This window comes from Macaca nemestrina, chromosome 7 (assembly GCF_043159975.1).
Source record: "Macaca nemestrina isolate mMacNem1 chromosome 7, mMacNem.hap1, whole genome shotgun sequence".
NCBI lineage: Eukaryota > Metazoa > Chordata > Mammalia > Primates > Cercopithecidae > Macaca > Macaca nemestrina.
This window is the reverse complement of record NC_092131.1, coordinates 31,421,388-31,447,154: the sequence shown is the minus strand read 5'-3', so window position 1 is coordinate 31,447,154 and position 25,767 is coordinate 31,421,388. Positions and strand designations below refer to the sequence as shown.

At 48.6% G+C, this 25,767-nt stretch overlaps 2 protein-coding genes across 5 annotated transcripts in view; one reads left to right on the top strand and one right to left on the bottom strand.

Annotated features, from left to right (window-relative positions):
- The window catches only part of LOC105495866 (estrogen related receptor beta), a 190,746-nt gene that overhangs the window by 117,191 nt on the left and 47,788 nt on the right, over nt 1–25,767 (top strand). For all 4 annotated transcript variants that reach the window (XM_011765751.3, XM_011765750.3, XM_011765752.3 and 1 more), the window contains one exon: nt 10,109–10,518. In XM_011765751.3, coding sequence (XP_011764053.1) covers nt 10,109–10,518 — 410 coding nt within the window. The remainder of the gene's footprint in view (nt 1–10,108; nt 10,519–25,767) is intronic.
- Nucleotides 24,588–25,114, bottom strand: LOC105495865 (large ribosomal subunit protein eL32). Its single transcript, XM_011765749.3, has one exon. It carries the CDS (start codon nt 25,052–25,054, stop codon nt 24,647–24,649), a length of 408 nt encoding a protein of 135 aa, XP_011764051.1. The 5' UTR covers nt 25,055–25,114; the 3' UTR covers nt 24,588–24,646.

Below are 25,767 nucleotides of genomic sequence, written 5' to 3'. Positions count from 1 at the left end.
AAAACAAAATAGGCAGTTCAGACTACTCAGAGGGAAGGTCAGTTTGATGAAAAATCCGAGTTTAAGTTATGTGTGTGTGTGTGTGTGTGTGTAATTAATGGATCTCAGTGCACAGAACTGGATTCATCATTATCGTTGGTTAGTAACACTTAGCCATTGGCCTACTTGCCCCTTCCTTCCTTCCTTCCTTCCTTCCTTCCTTCCTTCCTTCCTTCCTTCCTTCCTTCCTTCCTTCCTTCCTTCCCTCCTTCCTTCCTTCCTTCCCTACCCTCCCTCCCATGTAATAAGTGCCCATGAATCCATGTGCTACAGGAAAACTGGAACCTTGACAGTAATTTGCATCTAGCCACACGGTCCTCCCCATCCTACCCTCCTGTTAGGGGCATTCTGCATTCTTTAATACTATTTTAAAGGAAATTTAGTTATATTAGTTCCAGGTGCCTGAGGGGCTGATTGGTGACACAAAGCCTTGCTGGAGGGTCTGAGGATCTGCTTTAATGGATAGCTCTTGACGGCTCCTGGTTAGCAAATTAATTATTGAAATGTACATAAGAATCTCTCAAGTGTTCAGAAACCATTTTTCTTCTATGGAGTGGATTCCCATGTCAGGCTTGTTTATCTTCGTAATTTGCCCAGCCAGCCCCTTTCCCTCCTGGTCTGTGGCAAGTTCCTTGCAGAATCATCCTCAATTCTAGGTCTGGGGAGCTTGGATGAGGGAAGGGGTTTGCTGGGCTTAACCACAGGCCTGCCCACCGGACTTTCTGAGAAGAATCACGGCCTCAGGCAACATCCACCGAGTGCTTGCTCCGCAACTGCGCTGTTCCAAGCATTTCGCCTTCATTGCTTCTTGCTCAACTCTATGAAGGACAGGCTGTGATTGAGCCCATTTTACAGATGAGGACCCTGAGGTCCAGAGAGGATGACCTGGTTACTCAAAGTCAACAGCAATCGGGGATAGAACTGACACATCTGCTACCAGCATTCAGGCTTGTAGCCATTAAGTGGCCCAGCTGCTTGTTCCAGCTCTTAAATGCATGGCCCCAGGAGGGAAGAGGCTCTGGGGGCCGTCCTTCAGCCTGACCCAGATTCTTGGGTGTGGTGGGTAGACTCTACCCCACAGAGGAAAGCAAGTTAAGTGCTTATCAGGCCAGTCCATTCCTCTGTCTGCTGCCCTCTGACCAGCAGCAGGCCACCTAGTGTGGGATAGATCCTTGAGATTCCAGCTTAAAAAATCATGAGAGGCCGGGCATGATGGCTCATGCGTGTAATCCCAGCACTTTGGGAGGCTGAGGTGGGTGGATCACCTGAGGTCAGGAGTTCAAGACCAGCCTGGCCAACATAGTGAAACCCGTCTTTACTAAAAATACAAAAATTAGCCAGGCGTGGGAGCACACACCTGTAGTTCCAGCTACTCAGGAGGCTGAGGCAGGAGAATCACTTAAAGCTGAGAGGTGGAGGTTGCAGTGAGCTGAGATCGAGCTACTGCATTTCAGCCTAGATGACAGAGCAAGACTCCATCTCAAACAAAACAAAACAAAACAAAACAAAACAAAACAAAACACTGATGATGATCTCTTGTTGATACCCTGAAATCTGTCTTCCTCTAGATGTCAAGGGAAAATAGTTCTGCAATTTGAGTTTCATTCAGAACTTTTGAGATTCCCCTGATCTCTGCATTAGGAAAATCTTCAACCTGCTTTGTGGTCCCACAAAGCAATGTCCAGCCGAGGCAGGAAGGGCCCCCCAGCAAGCCCAGCGTCCCCAGGGATCAAGCTGTGCAGGGAACAGGGTCCCACGCTGGCTACTGAGAAGGCCCAGGGCAGAGCTGGGTTGGGGCACGAGGGAGGCCGCGTTTAATCAGATGGGGGTGAAATTGAGGCCAGGACAGTGCTTGCTAAGCTCCAGTTAGGAGATGAATCAAAGGGAAAATGATGCCCCGAGGGGCTTCGACCACGGACTACTGCCCTTTCAAAGGCTGCTTAGATGGGCGTCTCTTCCCTCCCCACCATGAGTCAATAGTCATCGATCCAGTGGGGAGCTGGGTCCCAGCCAGCCACAGATGATGGACTTGACACTCCCTGCTCCTCCCCAGAACACAAGGGTCAGCTGCCTCCTGCCTCGTCCTGCAGCTACTCCTCCTGGACACCGGCTCGGCCACCACCCCACGACCACCTCTAAAATCTGAAGTGTCAGTCTCAGGCCTAGACGCTGTCTCCCAACCTTCCAGCTTTCTTGCTACTTCCTCCTGCTGGACCTCAGCCTCAGCCTCCTGGAGACCACCATCACCGCCTCTCCATTTTCTCCCAATCCCGCCCTTTCTGACATCCCTCCCTTGTCCACCCTCTTCCCTCATACTTCTAAGTCAGTGGTTCTCAGCAGTTTTGCTCCCAGGGAGACATTTGGCAATGTCTGTAGGTTTTGGCTCACATATTTGGGGGCAGGGTGCTATGGGCATTGAGTGGGTAGAGGGCGGGGGTGCTCCTGAGCATCCAGCAGTGCCAGGTCAGCCCCACAACTTGGAATCACTCAGCCCCAGATGTCAGTAGTGCCGAGGATGGAAACCCAGGTCTCAGCTGCTGGAGATGGGACCCCTTGCATCATCGCACCTGCATCAAGAGTTAAGGGGCCTGGAGGACCTTTGTGTCCCAGATTTCTGCTCCCTCCTTGTCCCACAGTTACTATTGCAAACTTTCCTCCTTCTCCTAGTCCTCCTGCCCTCCGGTCCTCGCCTTCACTCCCTGTCCCTCCTACTTCACAGAGTCACTAGAGGCTGAGTGGAGGTGGTGTGGGTGGGCTTGGGGGGTAAAGAGGGCCTCACTCAGTGCCCCCTTCTGCCACCTACAAAATTCCCATCTGTACAGCCAATGTTCCCTCTCACTGTTACTGAATAAACTATTTCTCTTTTTTTTTTTTTTTTTTTTGAGACCAGGTCTCACCCTGTCACCCAAGCTGGAGTGCAGTGGCACAATCTCAGCTCACTGCAACCTCCGCCTCCCAGGTTCAAGTGATTCTCCTGCCTCAGCCTCCTGAGTAGTGGGATTACAGGTGCACACCACCACACCCAGTTAATTTGTATTTTAGCAGAGACGGGGTTTCACCATGTTGGCCAGGCTGGTCTCAAACTCCTGACCTCAAGTGATCTGCCTGCCTTAGCCTCCCAAAGTACTGGGATTACAGGTGTGAACCACCACACCTGGCCTGCATAAGCTATTTCTCTAACTGCACTCCAAATTCCTTGAAAACTTTTTTTTAAATTTATTTTTTGGAGATGGAGTCTTACTCTGTCTCCCAGGCTGGAGTGCAGTGGTGCGATCTCAGCTCACTGCAACCTCTGACTCCTAAGTTCAAGCAATTCTCCCACCTCAGCCTCTTGGTAGCTAGGACTACAGGTGTGTGCCACCATACCCAGCTAATTTTTGTATTTGTAGTAGAGATGGGGTTTTGCCATGTTAGCCAGGCTGGTCTTTAAACCCTGGCCTTAAGTGATCTGCCCACCTTGGCCTCCCAAAGTGCTGGAATTACAGGCATGAGCCACCACACCCAGCCAGATTCCTTGCAAACTCTTACAAGATCCTCTCACGACGGCATCCCTTCTTCCAGTGGTACCCCACCCTTAAGAATCGCACCCTGAAAAATCAACACCCTTAAGAATCACAGCTGCACCACCAAAACCAAATCAAACCTCCCTGCAGATTTCTTGGGCGCCGCCTGCAGAGATGCTTCTTCAAAACATGACGTCAGTGGGATCAGGTCTAGGAAGCCACCTGTTCACCAAGCCCCTCAGCTGCCTCTGGTGAAGATTGAAGTACAGTTTGAGAAAAGCTAACATGGATTTTGTGTCTTCAGCCATTAAATGTTGATTTTGCTCTTTACCACTAATATTTAATATAGGGTAGCCATGTGATTCATGATCTACTTCAGGGACAGAAGGGGGGACGGTGATGGTAATGACACTGAGCCAGCAGTAGGAGCAAGGTTGCTCAGGGCCAACTGGGAGGTATGGATACCTGATTTATAAATACCTTGAATTCCTTACATTCTCAACACACCTCCTTCTCATCAAAGAAGCTGACAGTTAATACCGACAATAATAACAAAACATTCCTTCTCCACGCCACAGGCCCTAAGTCCAGGAGGGCATGCTTTGTTGACAAGGTAGCTGGTGCTGCCTGAAGGTATTCATGAAGGCACCCCTGCTCCGCCCAGTCCTCTACCCTTCATGGCCAATTTTCCTGAAAGAATTGTCTGCATTCACTACTTCCAGCCATTGCAATGCGGCTTCTGTCCCCACCATGCGGTAACCCTGCTCTGGTGAATGTCCTCAGCCACTTCCTGACTGCTAAGTGCGGGGATACTTGCCGCTTCTCACTTCACCTGACCTTATAGGATGGAATCTGTTGCCCATGGCCCTTCTAGATGGCTCTGCTCATCCCGTTTCCATGATATGCTCTGTTTTTCCCTTTTCCCACACCTCTGGTTACATCTTCTCTGTCTTCTTGGACTTCTTTGCCTCTGTCCTGCCTTTACATTTTTTATTTTTATTTTTTTGAGACGGAGTCTCTCTCTGTCACCCAGGCTGGAGTGCAGTGGCACAGTCTTGGCTCATTGCAGCCTCTCCTTCCTGTGTTCAAGGAATTTGCCCACCTCAGCCTCCCCAGTGGCTGGGATTACAGGCATGTGCCACCATGCCTGGCGTGAGCCACTGCACCCGGCCTGCCTTTAAATTTTTCATTTGAATGAATGAACACATGAGGTCCTGGGGGCTAAGGACAGATGGAGGGAGTGGGCAGGTCTCCCAGAGGGTCTGGCCTCTCCAGCAACTTTCTTTCCCCTTTCTGGTACATCAGGAACCATAGCCCAGAGAGCATTGTGCCTCTCTCCCCTTCTGCTTCCAGAGAGTTCTCTATTCTGACACTTTATAGGTTAAGAAATAACAGTGAGGCTGGGGGTGGTGGCCCATCCTGTAATCCCAGCACTTTGGGAGGTAAAGGCAGGAGATCACTTGAGGTCAGGAATTCAAAACCAGTCTGGCTAGCATGGCAAACCCCTGTCTCTACTAAAAAATCAGAATACAAAAACTAGCCAGGCGTGGAGGCACGCGCCTGTAATCCCAGCCTCTCGGGAGGCTGAGGCAAGAAAATTGCTTCAACCCAGGAGGCAGAGGTTGCAGTGAGCCGAGATCGCACCCCTGCACTCCAGCCTGGGCGACAGAGCCAGACTCCGTCTCAAAGAAAATAAAAGAAAGAAAAAAACAAAAAGAAAGAGCAGTGACAGGATTCTAGGGTTTGGAACTCTGGATGGCAATTAGACATTGTCTGCATTTTGGGGGGTTGGAAAGCTGAGGTCCTTGCCTGGAGCGGCTCTTGCCCAGGCCTGGTAGCAGAGAGGCAGTGTCGTGAAGCAAGGAACACGGACCTGCAATCAGGTTCGGAGCGCAGCTTCTCCCGGGACTTGAGTGAATGGGACGGGCTCTGAGCTCCAGCCTTTTCCTTCTCCCAGGACTCAAGCGAATGGGACAGGCTCCAAGTGCCAGCCTTTTCCTTCTGTAAGGTGGGGAGAGGAGGGCAGAGCGGACAGGCTGTAAGGATTAAATAAGATGGCACGGAAGAAGGTGTCTCGCGTGCAGCTGGGGCATGATGGGCAGCCGCCAGCACCGCCCAGCCTCTGAGGGGGCAGCCGGGCGGCCCCTGAGAGTGAGGAAAACAGGCAGAAGAAAGAGCCTGGAAGAATTTCAACCCAGAAAAGAAGCTGTGGCCTTCTAGGGATCTTCATATAGTCTGAAAATATGAAGAATGAGCAAATGAATGAAGCAAGACCAGAGGCACCACAGCAGTGCCCCCATCAGCAGGGCACCCGCATGGCCCTTTCTGGCGCTCTGTGCACTTATGTTGGTTTAGTGTCTGTTGTTCCTATGGAAATATGAGCTCCTTGAGATCGTGAGCTGTTCCTGTCTTGTTCCCATTATCTGGCTAGCACTTGGCACATAGTAGGTGCCCAAAATACACATTGACAGTTCCTGGAAAAGGCGTGCTGAGGAGGCCAAAATAATAGTTACAGAAATGAGGCAGGGCGCGGTGGCTCACGCCTGTAATCCCAGCACTTTGGGAGGCTGAGGGGGGTGGATCACTTGAGATCAAGAGTTCGAGACCAGCCTGGCCAACATTGTGAAATCCCGTCTCTACTAAAAATACAAAAATTAGCTGGTTGTGGTGGCGGGCGCCTGTAATCCCAGCTTCTCAGGAGGCTGAGGCAGGAGAATCGCTTGAACCCAGGAAGGCTGCAGTGAGCCAAGAACGCACCATTGCACTCCAGGCTGGGTGACACAGTGAGACTCCATATCAAAAAAAAAAAAAAAAAAAAAAGTCATGGAAATGAGAAAGCTGGAGGACTGAAATTACTAGACCACCCCGCCCCCAAGTTGGGATTCAGGCTCTAAATTAATAGTGGGTTTCCCGCACCAACCCTGAAAGAGTTAATAGCGGGCTTTCTGCACCAACCCTGATAGAGGCCAGCATCTGCTTTACTTCTCTCTCAGCCCGGGGGTTCTCCATCGAGGGCCTGGAGGTGGGGCCCCGACACTGCAGGATGCTTTGCACCCTTCTGAATCAAGGAGGAGAGCAGAAGAGGAAACCTAGGCTTGGGGAGCAAACCGCTGCCTGCTCTGGTGTCCTTCAGGGTTGTCCAGCCATGAGACGGTGCGGGGAGGCAGCTGGGAAAACCGTGGGCTGCCCTCTCCTGGGAGGGGCTGGGAGCTTTCCATTTACTTTCCTTGGGGCAAATGCCTCTTATCCATCAAGGCACAGATCTGAAGCAGGGGACATAGAGCACTGGCTCACTACATCACCACTGCTGTAATCACTGTTTATGTCGAGTGTATCTCCGGAGATCTCTGGAGCCCTCTGCAGCCTGGGGAAGGTTTGGGCTGAAGGTCCCTGGGGTCTGGGAGCTGTCTTGCTCAGCAGGGTTTTTCACAGTGCCCTAGGGTCTTCCTGTGAAAAGCAAAACCTAAAGCGGCCATCAGGAGAGCAGGAGGGGACTAAAAGTTAGGGCGTGGTCAGTTCTATTCTGCCTGCCTCCCGGAAGGGTGCCCAAGGAGCAAGGTGCACCCCTGCCTGCCCATCAGATGCCCAGGCAAATGATGGCCTTGCCAGGCTGATGGTCTTTCCTGGGGACTCCACCGGTGGTTGGGAAGAAGTTGTATGGCAGTGCCCAGGGAGATGATCACAGAGATGTAGAAGGGCCTGGAGGAGATTATCAGCCAGGGGACTGGGGCTCATAGGAGGGTGTCTCCGAGGACTCAGGGACATTCCGTGGGGAACAGAGGAGACCCAGGAGTCTCTGTCTTCACACACTGCATTTGGGGAGTTCTGAAATTCTGGAGAGTAGGAGCCTCAAGTTATCTTTTATCTTTGTGTCTATAGCTCCCAGCTTCTGGTCTGTGGGAAAGTGAGTTCCTTGACTTCGGCCATAGTCAAGGGCAGCCCCTCAGGAGGGGTTAATTAATTAATTAATTAACTTTTGAGACAGAGTCTTGCTCTGTTGCCCAGACTGGAGTGCAGTGGCCCGATCTCGGCTTATTGCAACCTCCACCTCTTGGGTTCAAGTGATTCTCGTGCTTCAGCCTCCCGAGTAGCTGAAACTACAGGCTGGTGCCACCATGCCCGGATCTTTTTTTTTTTTTTTTTTTTTTGAGGTGGAGTCTCGCTCTGTTGCCCAGGCTGGAGTGCAGTGATGCGATTTTGGCTCACTGCAAGCTCCACCTCCTGGGTTCACGCTATTCTCCTGCCTCAACCTCCCAAGTAGTTGGGACTACAGCTAACTTTTTGTATTTTTAGTAGAGACCCGGTTTCACCGTGTTAGCCAGGATGGTCTCAATTTCCTGACCTTGTGATCCGCCCGCCTCGGCCTCCCAAAGTGCTGGGATTATAGGCGTGAGCCACTGTGCCCAGCCCATGCACAGATAATTTTTGTATTTTTTGTAGAGGTGGGGTTTCACCATGTTGGCCAGGCTGGTCTCGAACTCCTGACCTCAAGTGATCCACCCACCTCGGCCTCCCAAAGTGCTGGGATGACAGGCATGAGCCACCACGCCCAGCCAGGAGGAGTTAATTTGTATTAATCATTAGTGAGACCAGGGACAGTGGAGGCCTCTCCCCATCATAAGGTTGCACAGACACATTTTGTGGCATTGCTGTTCGGCCATGGGTTGCAAGATGCGAGTGGGCTCTGTGGGTGTGATAAGAGGGAGAGATCCTCCCTGGCACCTATAAGTTGTCTTTCCATTGGCAGGCTGTCCTATGACCTCCCTATCCTTTGCTCCTCTCCAAGACCTTTCCCTCTTTCCTTTCACCTGCTCCAGGCATAAGCAGGAGCCTCCTCTCTACCTCCACAGAGGAGGCTCAGGGAGTGAGGCAGCCTGTCGAGGACAGGGACAGATCAACACCACCCAGGCCGCCCTCACACTCAATCCTGGCTGGAATGTGACCCACAGCTGGGTGTCCCTGAACACATACCTTAATCCCTCAGGTGTGAGCTCAGCTGCCTTTCTTGTCCATGTTGGGAGAGGGACAGGTCCTCTCCCTTCATCCTGGGAGCTGGTATGTGGGAGGGGCACACGCTTGCCCACCTTCTCCTCCACCAGCGTGGCCGGGGCAGAAGGGCTTGGTTTACAGGAAACATTCTGTTATCCCACACAGTGATCTTGCCACACTGGTAATTCACCTGGACTCTGTGGGTGGGCGGGGAGGCTTCCTGGGTAGAAATAGTTGGCGGATGCTCAGAGTTGGGGTTAGAATGCTCCCTCAAGCTTTCCACTGGAGACGTGTCTCTTGGGGGACAGGCAGGCTGGGAAGAAGCTGGTCTGCTCGGGGTCTAAGAAGGGAAATGAAATAGGGGGTTTTGGAAGCCACCTTCCAGAGATGACTTCTTATACCAAGCCTGGACCAGCTGTAAAACCCAGAGGGCAGCCAATCTGGCTGGTACCTTTGCCACAAGATTCCTTCTTGAATTGGCCAAGTGACCTGTTGCCTCTGGTTCTGATCTTAGTGAAGATAGGGGTCCCAGGGAAGCTCCAAGCCACTGTACTTAGAGTCTCTGGGCCAAAGCTGGACTGCCAGGACTGTTAAATTGCAGCCATTGGCCGGGTGCGGTGGCTCATACCTGTAATCCCAGCACTTTGGGAGGCCAAGGTGGGTGGATCACCTGAAGTCAGGAGTTCGAGACCAGCCTGGTCAACATGGTGAAACTCTGTCTCTACTAAAAATACAAAAATTAGCTGAGCATGATGGTGGGTGCCTGTAATCCAGCTACTTGGGAGGCTGAGGCGGGACAATCGCTTGAACCTGGGAGGTGGAGCTTGCAGTGAGCTGAGATTGGCCCATTGCACTTCAGCCTGGGCAACAGAGAGAGACTCCATCTCAAATAAATAAATAAATAAATAACATTGTAATTATTGTGTATTATTGTTGTGCAGGAAGGTTGGCCAAACATTTTGGGTGAATAGTTTCCATCTTGTGTCACCCTCAAACCAGAACTTTGCAAAGAACTAGGGTGCCTAATCTGAAGGTTTTTTTTTTTTTTTTTTTTTTGGAGATAGGGTCTTACTCTACCACCCCCATGCTGGAATGTAGGGGTGCAATCAGAGCTCACTGCAGCCTCAAACTCCTGGGCAATCCTCCCTCCTCAGCTCCTGAGTAGCTGGGACTACAGGCATACATCATCATGCCAGGATAATTTTTTTTTTTTTTTTAACAGATGGGGTCTCCCTATGTTGCCCAGGCTGGTTTCAAACTCCTGGCTTCAAGCGATGATCCTCCCCCCTCAGCCTCCCAAAGTGCTGGGATTTACAGGTGTGAGCCACCACACCTGGTTCACTGAAGTTTATTGATCAAAATAAAGTTTCTTTGAGGCCTCAGAAGGTTCTGGAGGTAATGACCGAAACTTGCTGCCGGCTGTGCCCAATGGAGACCAGTTGACCTTCTCCACCATTGTTTTATCTCACCAAAGCCTTAGCATAGAGCCCTTCCCAACCACCCTACCTGCGGGGTGGGACCCGCCCGCCACACCCGCCGCATCTTGCTGGGGCTGACTTCCCGATTTGTGTCCACAGGCTGCTGAATAGGATGTCCTCAGACGACAGGCACCTGGGCTCCAGCTGCGGCTCCTTCATCAAGACTGAGCCGTCCAGCCCGTCCTCGGGCATCGATGCCCTCAGCCACCACAGCCCCAGTGGCTCGTCCGACGCCAGCGGTGGCTTTGGCCTGGCCCTGGGCACCCACGCCAACGGTCTGGACTCGCCACCCATGTTTGCAGGCGCCGGGCTGGGAGGCACCCCATGCCGCAAGAGCTACGAGGACTGTGCCAGCGGCATCATGGAAGACTCGGCCATCAAGTGCGAGTACATGCTCAACGCCATCCCCAAGCGCCTGTGCCTTGTGTGCGGGGACATTGCCTCTGGCTACCACTACGGCGTCGCCTCCTGTGAGGCTTGCAAAGCCTTCTTCAAGAGGACCATCCAAGGTGCGTGGTGGGCCTCGCGGAGCCTGGGTGCGGGGTGGGGGGTGGCAGCCCTGCCTGCGGGTCCAGCAGAAGCCCTAGGAATTCCCAGAAACTGCCAGTTCTGGGCGCTGTTGGAGCAGTACTTCTGTGGGGCGCCTTTTCCCTTGCTCAGGGCTTCTCGTTCTGGGACTGGACAGCTGCAAGACTGTTGTTGAGATGACATGCGTTCCCCACCCCCTTAGTTCCCCCATGCAGAGCCCCAGAAAACCAAAAGAAAATCCACAGGAATGCCAAACCCTGGGTGCTTCTCACTGGTGTGGGGTACACTGTCAAATGTGTGTCCCTCAAAAAGTGTATTTTGTGCCGGGGAAAAACACAACATAATTTGCCCTGCAATTCCAGACTTGTGGGACATATGAAGAGTCCCTCACCTTGTTTTTGTCTTTCTTACTTATACAAGTAAAACGCCAGACGTGACTCATGCCTGTAATCCCAGCACTCTGGGAGGCCAAGGCCAGAGGATAGCTCAAGGCCAGGAGTTGAGACCAGCCTGGGCAAGACAGTAAGACCCCAACACTAAATTTTTTTTTTTTAAATTAATGCATGGTGGCACACACCTCTAGTCCTCGCTACTTGGGAGGTTGAGGAGGGAGGATCATTTGAACCCAAGAGTCTGAGGCTGCAGTGACCTGTGATGGCACCACTGCCCTCCAGCCTGGAAGACAGAGCAAGACCCTGTCTCAGAAACAAACAAAAAAACAAATAATATGTGAGTATTTTCTCATTGTAGAAGACTCAGGCCTGTTGGAATCAGGACAGTAACTCATTGTGTCTGGATCCCAGTCTGACCTATCTTTTCTTTTTCTCTTCTCTCCTCCCTCTTCTCTTCTCTTCTCTTCTCTTCTCTTCTCTTCTCTTCTCTTCTCTTCTCTTCTCTTCTCTTCTCTTTTGATGAGAGTCTTGGGCCAGGCACACTGGCTCACGTCTGTAATCCCAGCACTTTGGGAGACCAAGGTGGGCCTTGAGGTCAGGAGTTCAAGACCAGCTTGGCCAACATGGTGAAACTCTGTCTCTACTAAAGATACAAAAAAAAAAAAAAAAAAATCATCTGGGTGTGGTGGCAAGTGCCTGTAATCTCAGCTACCAGGAAGGCTGAGACAGGAGAATCACTTGAACCCAGGAGGCAGAGGTTGCAGTGAGCCAAGATTGGGCCACTGCACTCCGGCCTGGGCAACAGAGTGAGACTCCATCTCAAAAAGAGAGAGAGATGAGGGTCTTGCTATATTGCCCAGGCTGGAGTGCAGTGGCTATTCACAGGCACGCTTATTGCACACTGCAGCATTGAAGTCCTGGGCTCAAGCCATCCTACCACCTCAACTTTTCAAGTAGCTAGGACTACAGTGGCTGCCACCACACCCATAAGCTTTTTTTCAATACATTTACATATCGGCTGAGTCACATTCCAATGGCTATGGGGGTGGCAGCCTCTTTCTGTGGGTATTAGAGTGAATCAGTCTAACAAAGGAGTGTAAGAACCCTGGTGGGTTGCTCTGTAAAGTCACCATGAAGTGAATTGGGGGGAATGGTGGGCCTGCCCCAACAAGGCTGTTATCAAATTCATGGCAGAGAGAGACTGCTGGGACAACTGGTGCACACCACCACACCCAGTTCATTTTATTTTTAGTAGAGATGGTGTCTCACCATGTTGCCAAGGCTGGTCTCAAACACCTGGACTCAAGTGATCCACTTGGGCCCACTTTGGCCTCCAAAAGTTCTGGGATTACAGGCCTGAGCCACCATGCCTTGCTGATAGCTGTGATTCTTAATTGCATCAGGCCCTGGATACAGCGCTTTCATTCAGTTTAGTCAAGTATCTGCTGAGCACCTACTAAGCACCAGGCCAGGCTGTAGGTGCTGGTGATAGGATACACAAAATCCCTACTCATGCAGGTCATTGCGATGAGCTGGTGCCATCCAACTGGCACAGAAACTGCAGACCAAACTGGAGAACACCCAGGAACCACCCATCCTGCCCCTGCATCAGATCTCTTTTCAGGGCCCTGCCTGGCTCTCCCCAGAATGTACCCACCCCATTCATTTCTCTTTTAGAAGAGGCAGGCTGAGCTTCCCCGGGATGATTCTGTTTATTCAACAAATATATATGTGTTTAAGTTTCTTCAGATGGCAATCTATTTATGAAACCAATTGAGGACATTAGGATTGGATATGTTTCCAGTTCCACATATGAGTTGAGATGGTGTGGTGCATTGGCTAACCACCAGGGCTTCTGGTCAGAGAGTTCCATCTTCCCCTTACAGCTGCACCTTGGGCATGCTGCTTGTTTCTCTCTGTGCTTCAGTTACTTCATCTAAAAAGTGAGATATCAGCTGGGCGTGGTGGCTCACACCTGTAATCCCAGCATTTTGGGAAGCTGAGGAGGGTGGATCACTTGAGGCCAGGAATTCCAGACCAGCCTGGCCAACGTGGTGAAATCCTGTCTCTACTGAAAATTCAAGAATTAGCCAGGCATGGTGGCAGGTGCCTGTAATCCCAGCTGCTTGAGAGGCTGAGGCAGGAGAATCGCTTAAACCCAGGAGGCAGAGGGTGCAGTGAACCGAGATGGTGCCACTGCACTCCAGCCTGGGCAACAGAGCAAGATTCTGTCTCAAAAATAAATAAATAAAAATTTTAAAAATAAAAATAAAAAGTGAGATATTGTTCATACCTCATAGAGCTATTAAGAAGCTTATGTGAGTTAATATATATAAAGCACTTAGAATATTGCCTAGCACCTAGTAAGTGCCAAACAAATGTTTGTAATTATTATTTTCACTTTAACAATATAACTTAAGACATATTATGAAAACAACACATTTATCTTATAGAATAGGCTTTTGTAATCTACATATATTTAAATAAAACAATAATTGTTTTGCTCTAACAGGACTCAGATTATTTTAGCTATTTTAGTTATATATTTCTTTTTAATTTTTTTTTTTTTTTTTTTTTTTTTTTGAGATGGAGTCTCACTCTGTCACCCAGGCTGGAGTGCAGTGGCGTGATCTCGGCTCACTGCAACCTCTGCCTGCTGGGTTCAAGCGATTCTCCTGCCTCAGCCTCCCAAGTAGCTGAGATTGCAGGTGCCAGCCACAACACCCAGCTAATTTTTTGTGTTTTTAGTAGAGATGTGGTTTCACCATGTTGGCTAGGCTGGTCTCAAACTCCTGACCTCAAGTGATCCACCCGCCTCAGCCTCCCAAAGTGCTGGGATTACAGGCATGAGCCACCACGCCTGATCATAAATTGATTTATTTCTTAAATGAGCCGTTTTAAAAAAATAAACATGATAAAAATTCTAGCAATGCAGGCCGGGCGCGGTGGCTCAAGCCTGTAATCCCAGCACTTTGGGAGGCTGAGACGGGCGGATCACGAGGTCAGGAGATCGAGACTCCGTCTCAAAAAAAAAAAAAAAAAAATTCTAGCAATGCAGAAGAGTAGAGCAAGTCTTCCTGAAACCCCAGACCTCAGTTTTCTTAACTATCCCAGAAGGACCCCTTTACCATCTTTGTCAAGCAAATATTTATTGAGCATCATCTGTATCAGGCACTGTGCTGGCCTCCACGATATAAAAATGAATGCACCCTGATCTCTGCCCGCCTTATACACCCTGAGTCTGAGTCTCGGGGAAGGCCCTGGGATCTCCGTATTTGAAAAACACTGCATGATGAACCTGCCTCTTGCCTCAGCCAAGAATGAGAATCTCCAGTCTGATGGTTTTTATATAAATCATTAGATATTTGAGGAACATAAAATGTTTAAGTCAGTTGAAGTTACCAAGATAACATTTTTCTTTCTAAATTGGAAGGTGGTCTTGGAGAGGTTGCCATTATTTTAGACTCTTTGAGGTCAGTTTTTGAAGAATTGCTTGTTAGAAGGCAGTCACATTTTCTTCTCATCATGTTGTTCTTAGATGGGCTGGAGAGTTTTGAATCACATTTTTTGAAAGCAGAGGCGAATGTGTGTAAACTCAGAAATCCTATTGCATGCTTGCCCAGGTGTCTGCGAATGTTCTCAGCAAGTCAGGAGTCCAAATGAAAGATTTGTAAATAGTCTTAATTACTTGCTACCGTGAATAAGATAATGATCTCTTCGTAGAAGTCAAAAGACAAACAGCAGCATTTGCGCAGTTGGAAATGAACTGCTGCAGCCTCTTCTCTTTCCACAAGGAGAGTTTCAAGTTTGTAACCAGAAAGAGGTTTATATTCAGGACAGGGAAAAGTAAACTCAAGGCTGACAGATTGCTCTGGTTATTTTATTAACTCTTTGGTTTTGTTCTAACGAAGATTTAGGTTTTGTTCTTGTTTTTTTTTTGAGACAGTCTCGCTCTGTTGCCCAGGCTGGAGTGCAGTGATCTCGGCTCACTGCAACCTCCACTTCCCAGCTCAATCTCCCAAGAAGCTCCCAATTACAAGCATGCACCACCACGCCCAACTAATTTTGTATTTTTAGTAGAGACAGGATTTCATCATGTTGGCCAGGCTGGTCTTGAACTCCTGACCTCAAGTGATCCTCCCGCCTTGGCCTCCCAAAGTGCTGGGATTATAGGCATGAGACCATGCCCACTCAGATTTTGTTGTTTCTAAATGTAGCAACTGTAGAAAATCTGGAAAAATGGGAAAAGTACAGAGAGGAGAAAAATGACCTAGAATTGGACAACCACAGAGACAAACTCAGAACTCAGTGAGCATTCTTTGAGTCCCTCTCTGAGTAAGGTGCAGAGGCAGAACAGGAGAGAAAGGGACGTGGTTCTGTCCCTAAGAAGCTGGAATCTGTTGTGTTTTTTGTTTTGTTTTGTTTTATTTTCGTAGAGATGAGACCTTGCTCTGTTGCCCAGGCTGGTCTCAAACTCCTGGCCGCAAGCAATTCTCCTGCCCCAGCCTTAGAGTGCTTAGGATTAGAGGGAGGAGCTGCTGCGTCTGGCCCAAGTAGCTGGAATCTACTGCTTAGTGCCCATGAGTCTACAGGTGTAGCACTGTTCTCCAAACCAGGACAGTCTCCTAAGCACCTAATATTCAGGCCACTTTTTTTTTTAAAGTCCTATTATGTGGACAGAGGGCTTAAGTCATGGAATGATCCATTCACGAGTGCCTGTAAATTCTTGGAAAGCTCTGAAAATTGGGCCAGATGTGGTGGCTCCTGCCTGTAATGGCAGCACTTTGGGAGCTGAGGCAGGAGGATCCCTTGAAGCCAGGAGTTCCAGCCCAGCCCAGCCTGTGTAACAAAGCGAGACCCCATCTCTACAATAAATTTTTTAAAACTTAGCTGGGTATGGTGGCTCGTGCCTGTAATCCCAGCTTCTTGGGAGGCTGAAGTGGGAGGATTGCTTGAGCCCAGGAGTTTGGAGGCTGCAGTGAGCTATGATCCTGCTACTACACTCCAGCTTGGGCAACAGAGCTGGAGTTTCTTTAAAAACAAAAACAAACAAACAAACAAAAAAAAAACCAACAAAAAAAAAGCGGCCCGGTACTGTGGCTCACACCTGTAATCCCAGCACTTTGGGAGGCCAAGGCAGGTGGATTACCTAAGGTCAGGCGTTCAGGACCAGCGTGGCCAATATGATGAAACCCTGTCTCTAGCTGGGCATGGTGGTGCATGCCTGTATTCCCAGCTACTCGAGAGGCTGAGACAGAATTGCTTGAACCAGGGAGGTGGAGGTTGCAGTGAGATCTTGCCATTGCACTCCAGCCTGGGCAACAAGAGCGAAACTCTGTCTCAAAAAAGAAAAAGAAAAAGAAAGAAAGAAAGAAAAGCTCTGCAAATCATGTTAGTCATGTTACCTCACACTTTACCTCTTGTTTAGATCACTTCCTTCTGCTCAATCCAATGGTTGTACTAATATGGGGGGATATTTTGCAGAAACAAGGATGTCATGATAGATTCAGGGAAAAAGACTAAGACAGAGTCATTCCTTCTCCACCAATCTTTTTTTTTTTTCTTTTTGGACAGAGTCTTACTCTGTTGCCCAGGCTGGAGTTCAGTGGAGTAATCCTGGCTCACTGCAACCTCCGCCTCCCAGGCTCAAGCAATTCTCCTGCCACAGCCTCCCAAGGTAGCTGGGATTACAGGCGTGTACCACCACACCTGGCTAATTTTTGTATTTTCAGTAGAGACGGGGTTTCGCCATGTTGGCCAGGCTGGTCTCCAACTCTTGATCTCAAGTGATCCACCCACCTCAGCCTCCCAAAGTGTTGGGATTACATGCATGGGCCACTGCGCCCAGCCCACCCATCTTTATTGAGCCCTTACCATGTTCTTGGCTGGTAGTACAATGGTGGTGGGAGGGAAGAGGGGGAAGATGGGCAAACTACAGCCTGCAAGCTGGCCACCCTTGGTTGTATAAATCAAGTTTTGTTGGAACACAGCCACACCTATTTGTTTGCATATTGTCTGTGGCTGCTTGAGCATTACAACAGCAGAGCTGAATAGTTGCAATAGAGATGGCCTGATCCACAAAACCTGAAACACTCCTCTGCACTGCATTGAACTAGGCAGATTCAGTCCCCTGGCTCTCAGAGACCTATAATCAACTCCCAGTAGTGCATGTTAGTGTTTATTCCAGCCCTGCCCAGTTCTATGCTATGAAAGGGAGGGTTTTTTGTTTTTGTTTTTGTTTTTTTTGGTCACTGGGGGCTATGATGACACTCACTGAGTATGACGACACTCACTGAGAATAAATGAGCTCATAGACAGATGAAGGCACCTTCCTGAAGGAACAGGTCAGATGAGATAGATGAGATAGTCAGATGAGATAGAACTCAACCTGATTGCATTTACTAGCATATCTAAAGAAAAAAAAAGTGCCAATTAACAAGGATTGGCCAGCCCTGGAGGCATAGAAAAAAACAGACATACTTAGGCAAAGCCACCACTCCCAGGAAAGGGGAGTCTTAGCCTAGGGACAGCCTGATGTGATTAAACATTCCGTTTATCTGATTAATATCTTTCTGGTTAGGATCTAGTTCCCCTGCAGGTCTTCTGCAAGGAGTGAATTTGCAGGTCAGGCAAACAGATCAATTTCTCCTTGTACGTGTGCTCTCTTTGGACCGCATCCCTGAGTTTATACATCAGGTTCCTGAATTTAGGCGATAGGAGTGCCTCTGAGAGATGGAGCCACTTTCTGTGGCTGGCAAAGTCAGCTGCTTCTGGGACTTAGGGCTAAGTGACACTGACTCCACCGTAATGAAAACCTTTGTAATAACCTTGACCCTGTCACCCGGTGTCTGTCTCAGCAATGACTCTGCCTCCTGTTTTATTGAGAAACTAGAACTCCCTCAGCTTCCTGCTGCCAAACCAAGGCGCTCTCTTCCCTGTCCGCAGCTGCTTCCGTTCACTGATTCCGCAGCTATTTCTTGCAACTCACTCACTGCTGGAAGAGATGTCTCCTACCCCAGGCTCAGCTCTTCTAGGGCTTTGAATCCTACCTCCTTCCCTCCTCCTGAGACCCTCTCGCCTATTACCTCCTCTCGTTTGTCTTCCCCTGCTCATTTTCTAAAGTCTTCCTTCCTTCCTTCCTTCCTTCCTTCCTTCCTTCCTTCCTTCCATCAGCATTCAACTATCTCTAGTATCTCCAATCTTGTAATATATATATTACCTCTACCTTCAACTCTGATTCTTCCTCTCTTCCTCCTCTCAGTTCTTGACCCAGCTTCTGTGCCCAGCATCTTCCTTCTCATATCCATGGCTTCTGTTGTCTCTGAAATCAGGATGAATGCTAATTCCATAGGTCTTGCTGTCATCCTCTTCCCCAAGCTCCATTTCTTTCACACCTAATGAACATTTCCACTTGGATGTCCCAGAAGCACCCCAGTTGCACGAAGTCTTAAACAGAAGCGGTTTTCCTTCCATCACCATTTCTCCTTGTGTTCCCAATACAGTGCCTGCATCAGCCCTCCGTGTTCAAGTCAGACACCTGGGTCTTACCTTTAACTCTGCTTCCTGTCCCAGCGCCCACCAACCCCCACCCCAAACTAACATCCCAGTGGCCAAGTCCTGTTCATTCTCCCTCCTTCAGATCACTTGACCCAGCAGTTTGTCTTCTTTCTCCTGCTTCAGCGCAGGCCACTACTGACTCCCACCGCTTCCTACCTGTTCTCCCTGCTACCAGGCTCAGCCTTTCCCAGCCTGGACACACATATGACCATGTCTCCCTTCTTTCTTGTGGGGAGAATCGAAGCTCCAGAACATGGCTGAGGACGCCCTCTGGGATTGCCCCACGTCTCATGACACTCTCTTTTGCACGCTGTGGTCACCCTGATTGCTCTGTTTTCTAGTTCTCAGATTTTATTCCATGCTTTCAATTTCTAGACTTTGTATACACTCTTCTCTCTGTTGCACCTACTCCCAACCTCTACTCCCAGCTTGTGTCCCTTAGGTCTCCAGTTAGTGGGCATTTCCTCCAGGAAGCCTTCTCTGATTCTCTCCTCTCATTCCTCCTGGATGCCCTGAAAAGGTTTGCCTATCACACCACCCTTATCCCACTGTATGGTTATTGCCTTTTTTTGTCTGATACCCCAAGAAGATTGTAAGCTCCTAAGGCACAGGGTTACATTTACTTACTTTTTTTTTTTTTTTCTTTTTTTAAGACCGAGTATCCCTCTTGTTGCCCAGGCTGGAGTGCAATGACGCAATCTCGGCTCACTGCAACCTCTGCCTCCCAGGTCCAAGTGATTCTCCTGCCTCAACCTTCCAAGTAGCTGGGATTCCAGGTGCACGCCACCACACCTGGCTAATTTTGTGTGTGTGTGTTTTTAAGTAGAGACGAGGTTTTACCATGTTGGCCAGGCTGGTCTCAAGTGATCTGCCAGCCTCCAAAAGTGCTGGGATTACAGATGTGAGCCACTGTGCCCAGCCCACATTTACTTTGATTTTCACTTAACCCCATGTCTTCTCACAGTACCTGGCATGTAGGAGGTTCTCAATGTGTCCAAATACAATGCAATCCCCAAACAAAGTGATCTCCCATTTCCCAGGGAGGACAAACTGAAGAAGTTGGGCCAGTTTGCATGTATGCAAACTTCAAGGGATCTAGGTAAAATAGTCAAATGTCTGCTTATAACAATATATTACTTAGTTACGCTTGTATATTTTAAATTACCTTATGGAAAACAACATATTATTTTTGAAAAGTTGTTTTTCTACACATATTTTGTGAAGGAAGGCTTATCAAATGAATCTTTGATACAAATGTCTTTGTTTTCCTTCTCTAGAGTTTTTTGAGTCATTTAACACGGTGTTTCAGTGTGCTGCCTTCATTTCCATCAGTTAATTGAAATTTTATGAGAATGTATGTGCTGCTATCCCTAAAATTTTTTTATTTTAAGCCATAAGTATACGTCCTACACCATTAGGGGAGTTCTTTCTTTATTTGTGTTGACTTATGATCAGGATATCCACAATGTATCAGGTACATACTGCTTTTGATACCCAACACTTGTAAGATTATTTTCCTGGGAATAACTAAATTTGTGTTAAATTTCTTTACTCCCAGGCCAGGCACGGTGGCTTATGCCTGTAATCCCAGCACTTTGGGAGGCTGAGGCAGGTGGATCACTTGAGGCCAGGAGTTGGAGACCAGCTGGCCAACACGGTGAAACCCCATCTCTACTAAAAATACAGAACCTAGCTTGGTATGGTGGCACATGCCTGTAATCCCAGCTACCTGGGAGGCTGAGGCACAAGAATTGTTTGAACCCGGGAGGCAGAAGTTGCAGTGAGCCAAGATCACACACTGCACTCCAGCCTGGGTGACAGAGGAAGACTCCGTCTCAAAAAAAAAAAAAAAAGAAAAAGAAAAAAAAGTGTATTTTTATTTACTCCCTTTGTTAGTGATTCACTCAGGCAAGTAGCATTGATTGAGGTATTCTTAGGGCCATGTGTCTTCCCAAATTGTAGATTGTTGTTCAGTACAAAGTGATTGACTTAATAGCACCTCTGATGTGAGACCTTGTAAAGACTCAAATCATAAGCAATTTTCTCTCTCTTTTTTTCTTTTTTTTTATTCTTGGCACAGGGTCTTGCTCTGTTGCCCAGGCTCAGTGCAGAGACATGATCATGGCTTACTGTAGCCTCAAACTCCTGGGGTCCTGCCTCAGCCTTCTCAGGAGCTGGGATTACAGGCATGCAGCACCATGCCCGGCTAATTTATTAAAAAAAAAAAAAAAAAAAACTGTAGAGATGGAGTCTCTCTACGTTGCCTACACTGGTCTCGAACTCCTGGGCTCAAGCAGTCCTATGGCCCCCACCCTAGTGGGCTTGCATTGTAGGGGGGAAAGTTGACAATAAATACGATAAATAATGAATCATGGTGACAGACTGAGACAGGTGTTATGAAGGAGAAAAAACAATGATGAGACCAGGGAGTGATTGAGAAAGGGGGTCTCATTTTGAAAGAGGATTAGGGAAGGCTGTGCTAATAAGGCAACTTTTAAAGTAAGCCGAAGCTCATCAAGGAATCCTGGGACCAGCATTCCAGGCAGAGGAAAAAGCCAGTGTGTTTCAGGACAGCAGGACCAACATGACTAGTGTCAGTGAGCAAAGACGAAGTGGAAGGGGCTGGAGAGGATGCACAAAGTCCAGGGGCCATGGTGAGTGGTGCACTTGGGTTTTTTCCTAGGTAGAGTAGCAGCCATTGACTAACATACAATACATGGCCATGAGGGGCTGTGCGGTTAGGTAAAGCCAGTCTGCACTTCTTGAGTTCCCAGGGTAGATGGCCAACTTTGCACAGGCCACTGGGAGTCCTTTGAGCAACTCCTGGGTCTCTAACTTAAAACAAAAAGGAACAAGTAAGAAAGAGGCCTGGCACAGTGCTTCCTCCATTCACCTGGGGCCCAGATGCAGGCTTGGAAGAAAACTCCCCTAGGAGAGAGGAAGGGGGGTGATTGATGGGTTATTCCACCTTGGGTCGCCTCCAGGTCTTTTGTCCCAGAGAATGCAGCTGGCGGATCCAGATCCCGGATCTCGGGAGACACAAGATAGGGGTGTAGAGACAAGGGCAGGAGTCGGCAGGAGTCGGGAGCTAGGTGCTGGTCCCAGCCCAGTCACTAGCCAACTGGCTGACATTGGGCAAGCAAGGACTGAGTTCCTCTGGCCTCAGTTTCCTCATCTATATAACAAGAGCCCATTAAACCCACAAAATGTTAGCTGTCTGCAGGGCACTGGCAAATGACAGAACAAATCACAATTCCTCTTTCTGGAGACACAGCCAGGGTGCAAGTCAGAATGTGGTCAGCCTGTGACTTAGGTGACACATAGAGTTCAGAGAAGGTTCATACCTTCTGGAGGGCAGGGAGGGCTTCCTGGAAGAAGGGACACTTTCTCAAGAGTGGAAGGTAAACATGCTTGGCAGCAAGAGAGGAGGGGGCTCAGTGGTGGATGATGGGCTGGAAAAACAGCATGAGACTGGACTGCACCGGGCTTCACAGGTCGTGGTAAGGAACACTAAGTAAGGCGTCATATTTAAGATTTGAGGGCTATTTAACCAGGCTTAGAATCTCAGCTTCACAATTTCTTAGTTGTATCACCTTGGGCAAGTGACTTAGCTTTTCTGAGTCTTAATGTCCGTATCAGTAAAATGTGGCTAATAAATAGTTCCTGCCCCTACAGTGTTGTTGCAAAAATGAAATGAGACATGCATGTGAGGATGTAACTGAGTGCCTGGCACATGAAATAAATAGTATTTGTTTTGTTAGTTATGCTTGGCAATGGGAATTCATTGAAGGCTTCTGAGCAGGGAATTAATCAGATCTCCTTTCAGCAAGATAATTCAGACAACAATAGGAATGATGATGTGGAAGCAGTAGATGCTAGGGGCTGGGAGCCCAGTGAGGAAACAATTTTATTTTATTTATTTATTTTTGAGACAGAGTCTTGCTATGTTGCCCAGGCTGGAGTGCAGTGGTGCAATCTCGGTTCACTGCAACCTCTGCCTCCTGGGTTCAGGCGATTCTCCTGCCTTAGCCTCCCCAGCAGCTGGGATTACAGGTGTGTACCACCACTCCCAGCTAATATTTGTGTATTTTTTTTTTTTTTTTTGTATTTTTAGTAGAGACAGGGTTTCACTGTGTTGGCCAGGCTGGTCTTGAACTCCTGACCTCATGACCCTCCCACCTTTGCCTCTCAAAGTGCTGGGATTACAGGTGTGAGCCACTGTGCCCAGTAGGAAGCAATTTTTTTTTTTTTTGAGATGGAGTCTCACTCTGTCACCCAAGCTGGAGTGTAATGTCATGGTCTTGGGTCACCGCAACCTCCACCTCCCAGATTCAAGCGATTCTCCTGCCTCAGCCTCCCAAGAAGCTGGGACTACAGGTGCATGCCACCATACCTGGCTAATTTTTGTATTTTAAGTAGGAAGGGGGTTTCACTCTGTTGGCCAGGCTGGTCTTAAACTCCTGACCTCATGATCCACCTGCCTTGGCCTCCCAAAGTGCTGGGATTACAAGTGTGAGCCACCGCATCAGCCACAGGAAGCAATTTTAACAATGCAGTTAGGGCCGTCCAAACCAAGATCGGGGCAAAAGGCCTAGAAGGAGAAGTCAGGCTTGAGGTACTTTCCAAAGTGGATTCAGGCCGGGCACGGTGGCTCACGCCTGTAATCCCAGCACTTTGGGAGGCTGAGGCGGCAGATCACTTGAGGTGAGGAGTTTGAGACCAGTCTGACCAACATGGTGAAACCCCACGTATACTAAAAATACAAAAATTAGTCAGGTTTGGTGGCGCACACCTATAATCACAGCTACTTGGGAGGCTGAGGCTGGAGAATCGCTGGAACCTGGGAGGCAGAGGTTGTAGTGAGCTGAGATCAGGCCATTGCACTCCAGCCTGGGCAACAGAGTGAGACTCTGTCTCCAAAAAAGAAAAAAGTGGGTTCAGTATTAAAAGGATAGTGACTGGATTGTGGACGCTGAGGGAAGGAGGACTCTTAGATTTCTAATTTAGGCTACTAGGGAGATGGCAAGGCCATTGGGGGGAAACATACATACCCAGAAGGAACAATTTCATTAGCTGGGGGAGTCAGGGTGGGAAGGAGCATGAGATAATGGGTAAAGTTTTGGACATACTGAGTTTGATAAGTTCACAGAGACCCTGGAGAGTTTAGAATTACAGCCCAGAAGCAAAATCTTGAGTGGGGTTTTAGGTCTAAGGAGATCCTCTAGGCTGTGGTTCTCAAAGTGTGGCCCTCAGGCCAGCAGCAAAGGCTACACCTGGGAGCTTCTTAGAAATGCAAATTTTGGGCCCCACCCCAGACGTACTGAATCTAAGACTGGGGGGCAAGGCCCAGCAATCTGATTTAACCAGCCCTTCAGGTGAGCTTCATGCAAGCTCAAATTTGAGAACTGCTGTTCTAGTGAAAGCTCTTTAGAAGGAGAAGGGTTGAGGGACCCTGCTGAACAGAAAGAGCATAGGAGGGGCCCTGAAAGGAGACTGAGGAGTGCCATATTTCATCAGTTCTAAGACACACATTTTCTCCAAGTTACATCTCTGAATTGGGCTGCCTGTCACAGTTACCATTGACCAGGTGACAGCCGTTCCCTGGTTGTCGCTGCTCTCAAATGCACCTCAAAAGTTGCAGAGTAGGGGCCAGTGACCTGAAACAACAGTGAACATTTTCTTAACAAAGCCCTTGATAGTAGAGAGGATGAGTCTGTGAAAAAAACCTGAAAACAGTGACTGATCAAAAATGAATCAAGAGAGTTAGACTCTAACTGAGATGTTTTAACAATATTTTAACCAATCTCTTTTTCTTGTGTTTTCTCTTATGTATGTGTAAGAAGGCTATGGGATCAAATAAAATCTGGAAAAAAGCTCTTTTTTTTTTTTTTGAGACTGGGTCTCACTCTGTCGCCCAGGCCGAAGTGCAGTGGCACAATCTTGGCTTGCTGCCGCCTCAACCTCCCTGGGCTCAAGCGATCCTCCCACCTCAGCCTCCAAAGTAGCTGGTACCACAGGGGCACGCCACCAGGTTTGGCTAATTTTTTGTATTTTTGGTAGAGATGGGATTTCTTTTTTTTTTTTTTTTTTTTTTTTTGAAGGAAGATGCCAGATGGCAGTTTTTACATTTATTTAAACAGAAAACGTGCACATGAGCTGTCTACTCATTTTCTTCACTGCGCAGCCTGGCGTTGGGGTTGGTGACTCTGATGGCCAGCTGGGCAGCTCTTTCCACGATGGCTTTGCGGTTCTTGGAAGAAACATTGTGAGCAATCTCGGCACAGTAAGATTTGTTGCACATCAGCAGCACTTCCAACTCCTTGACGTTGTGGACCAGGAACTTCCGGAAGCCACTGGGCAGCATGTGCTTTGTTTTTTTGTTGCTCCCATAACCAATGTTGGGCATCAAGATCTGGCCCTTGAATCTTCTACGAACCCTGTTGTCAATGCCTCTGGGTTTCCGCCAGTTACGCTTAATTTTGACATATCGGTCTGACTGGTGCCGGATGAACTTCTTGGTTCTTTTTTTGACGATCTTGGGCTTCACAAGGGGTCTGAGGGCGGCCATGATGCCTTCGAGGAGGAGATGGCTGCCACCTCCGTAGGCAGCGCCGAGGAAGAGAGAGGGGACAGTCGAGATGGGATTTCATCGTGTTGTCCAGGCTGGTCTTGAACACCTGGGCTCAAGTGATCTGCCGGCCGTGGCCTCCCAAAGTGCTGGGATTACAGGCATGAGCCTAATTGGTGGATTCTTTTTTCTTTCTTGACTGATGCATCTTACCATTGAAAGCATCTTAGTTCATTACAAACCAGGCGACTAAAAAAACAAAAGAAAGCAAGCACCCCAGAGTTGATGAAATACATATAGAAGTGGTCAGAGATGTTGCAAGAGTCCCTGCAGAGAGAAGGGAGATGAAATCTAACCAAATAGTCTGTTTTAAGAGGGTGGCAATGGGTGTCTGCTGCTTCAGGAAGGACCAGGAGGAGAAAGACCAAGAGGAGACAATTGCATTTGGTAGCTGAAAGGTCACTGTTGTGGAATTCTAGGATTCTCTGGGTGGGGGCTCTTGCTTTTGATTCATTTGCATTCATTATCTATTCAACAGATATTAATCAGGTACCAGGATTGAGATACTGTACTTGAGATACAGAAATGAAAAACATAATAATCTCCATTCCCAAAAAGTACGCAGTTCAGAAGGGAGGCCCACAGGTACAAATGTGATTAGGAAACACTAAGGTAGCTGCTTTCAGTGTGGGGATGGGGTGGTGGGGAGAAAC

Excerpts from the sequence above, each read along its gene's own strand:
- LOC105495865 (XM_011765749.3), bottom strand. The coding sequence starts at position 25,054 with ATGGCCGCCCTCAGACCCCTTGTGAAGCCCAAGATCGTCAAAAAAAGA.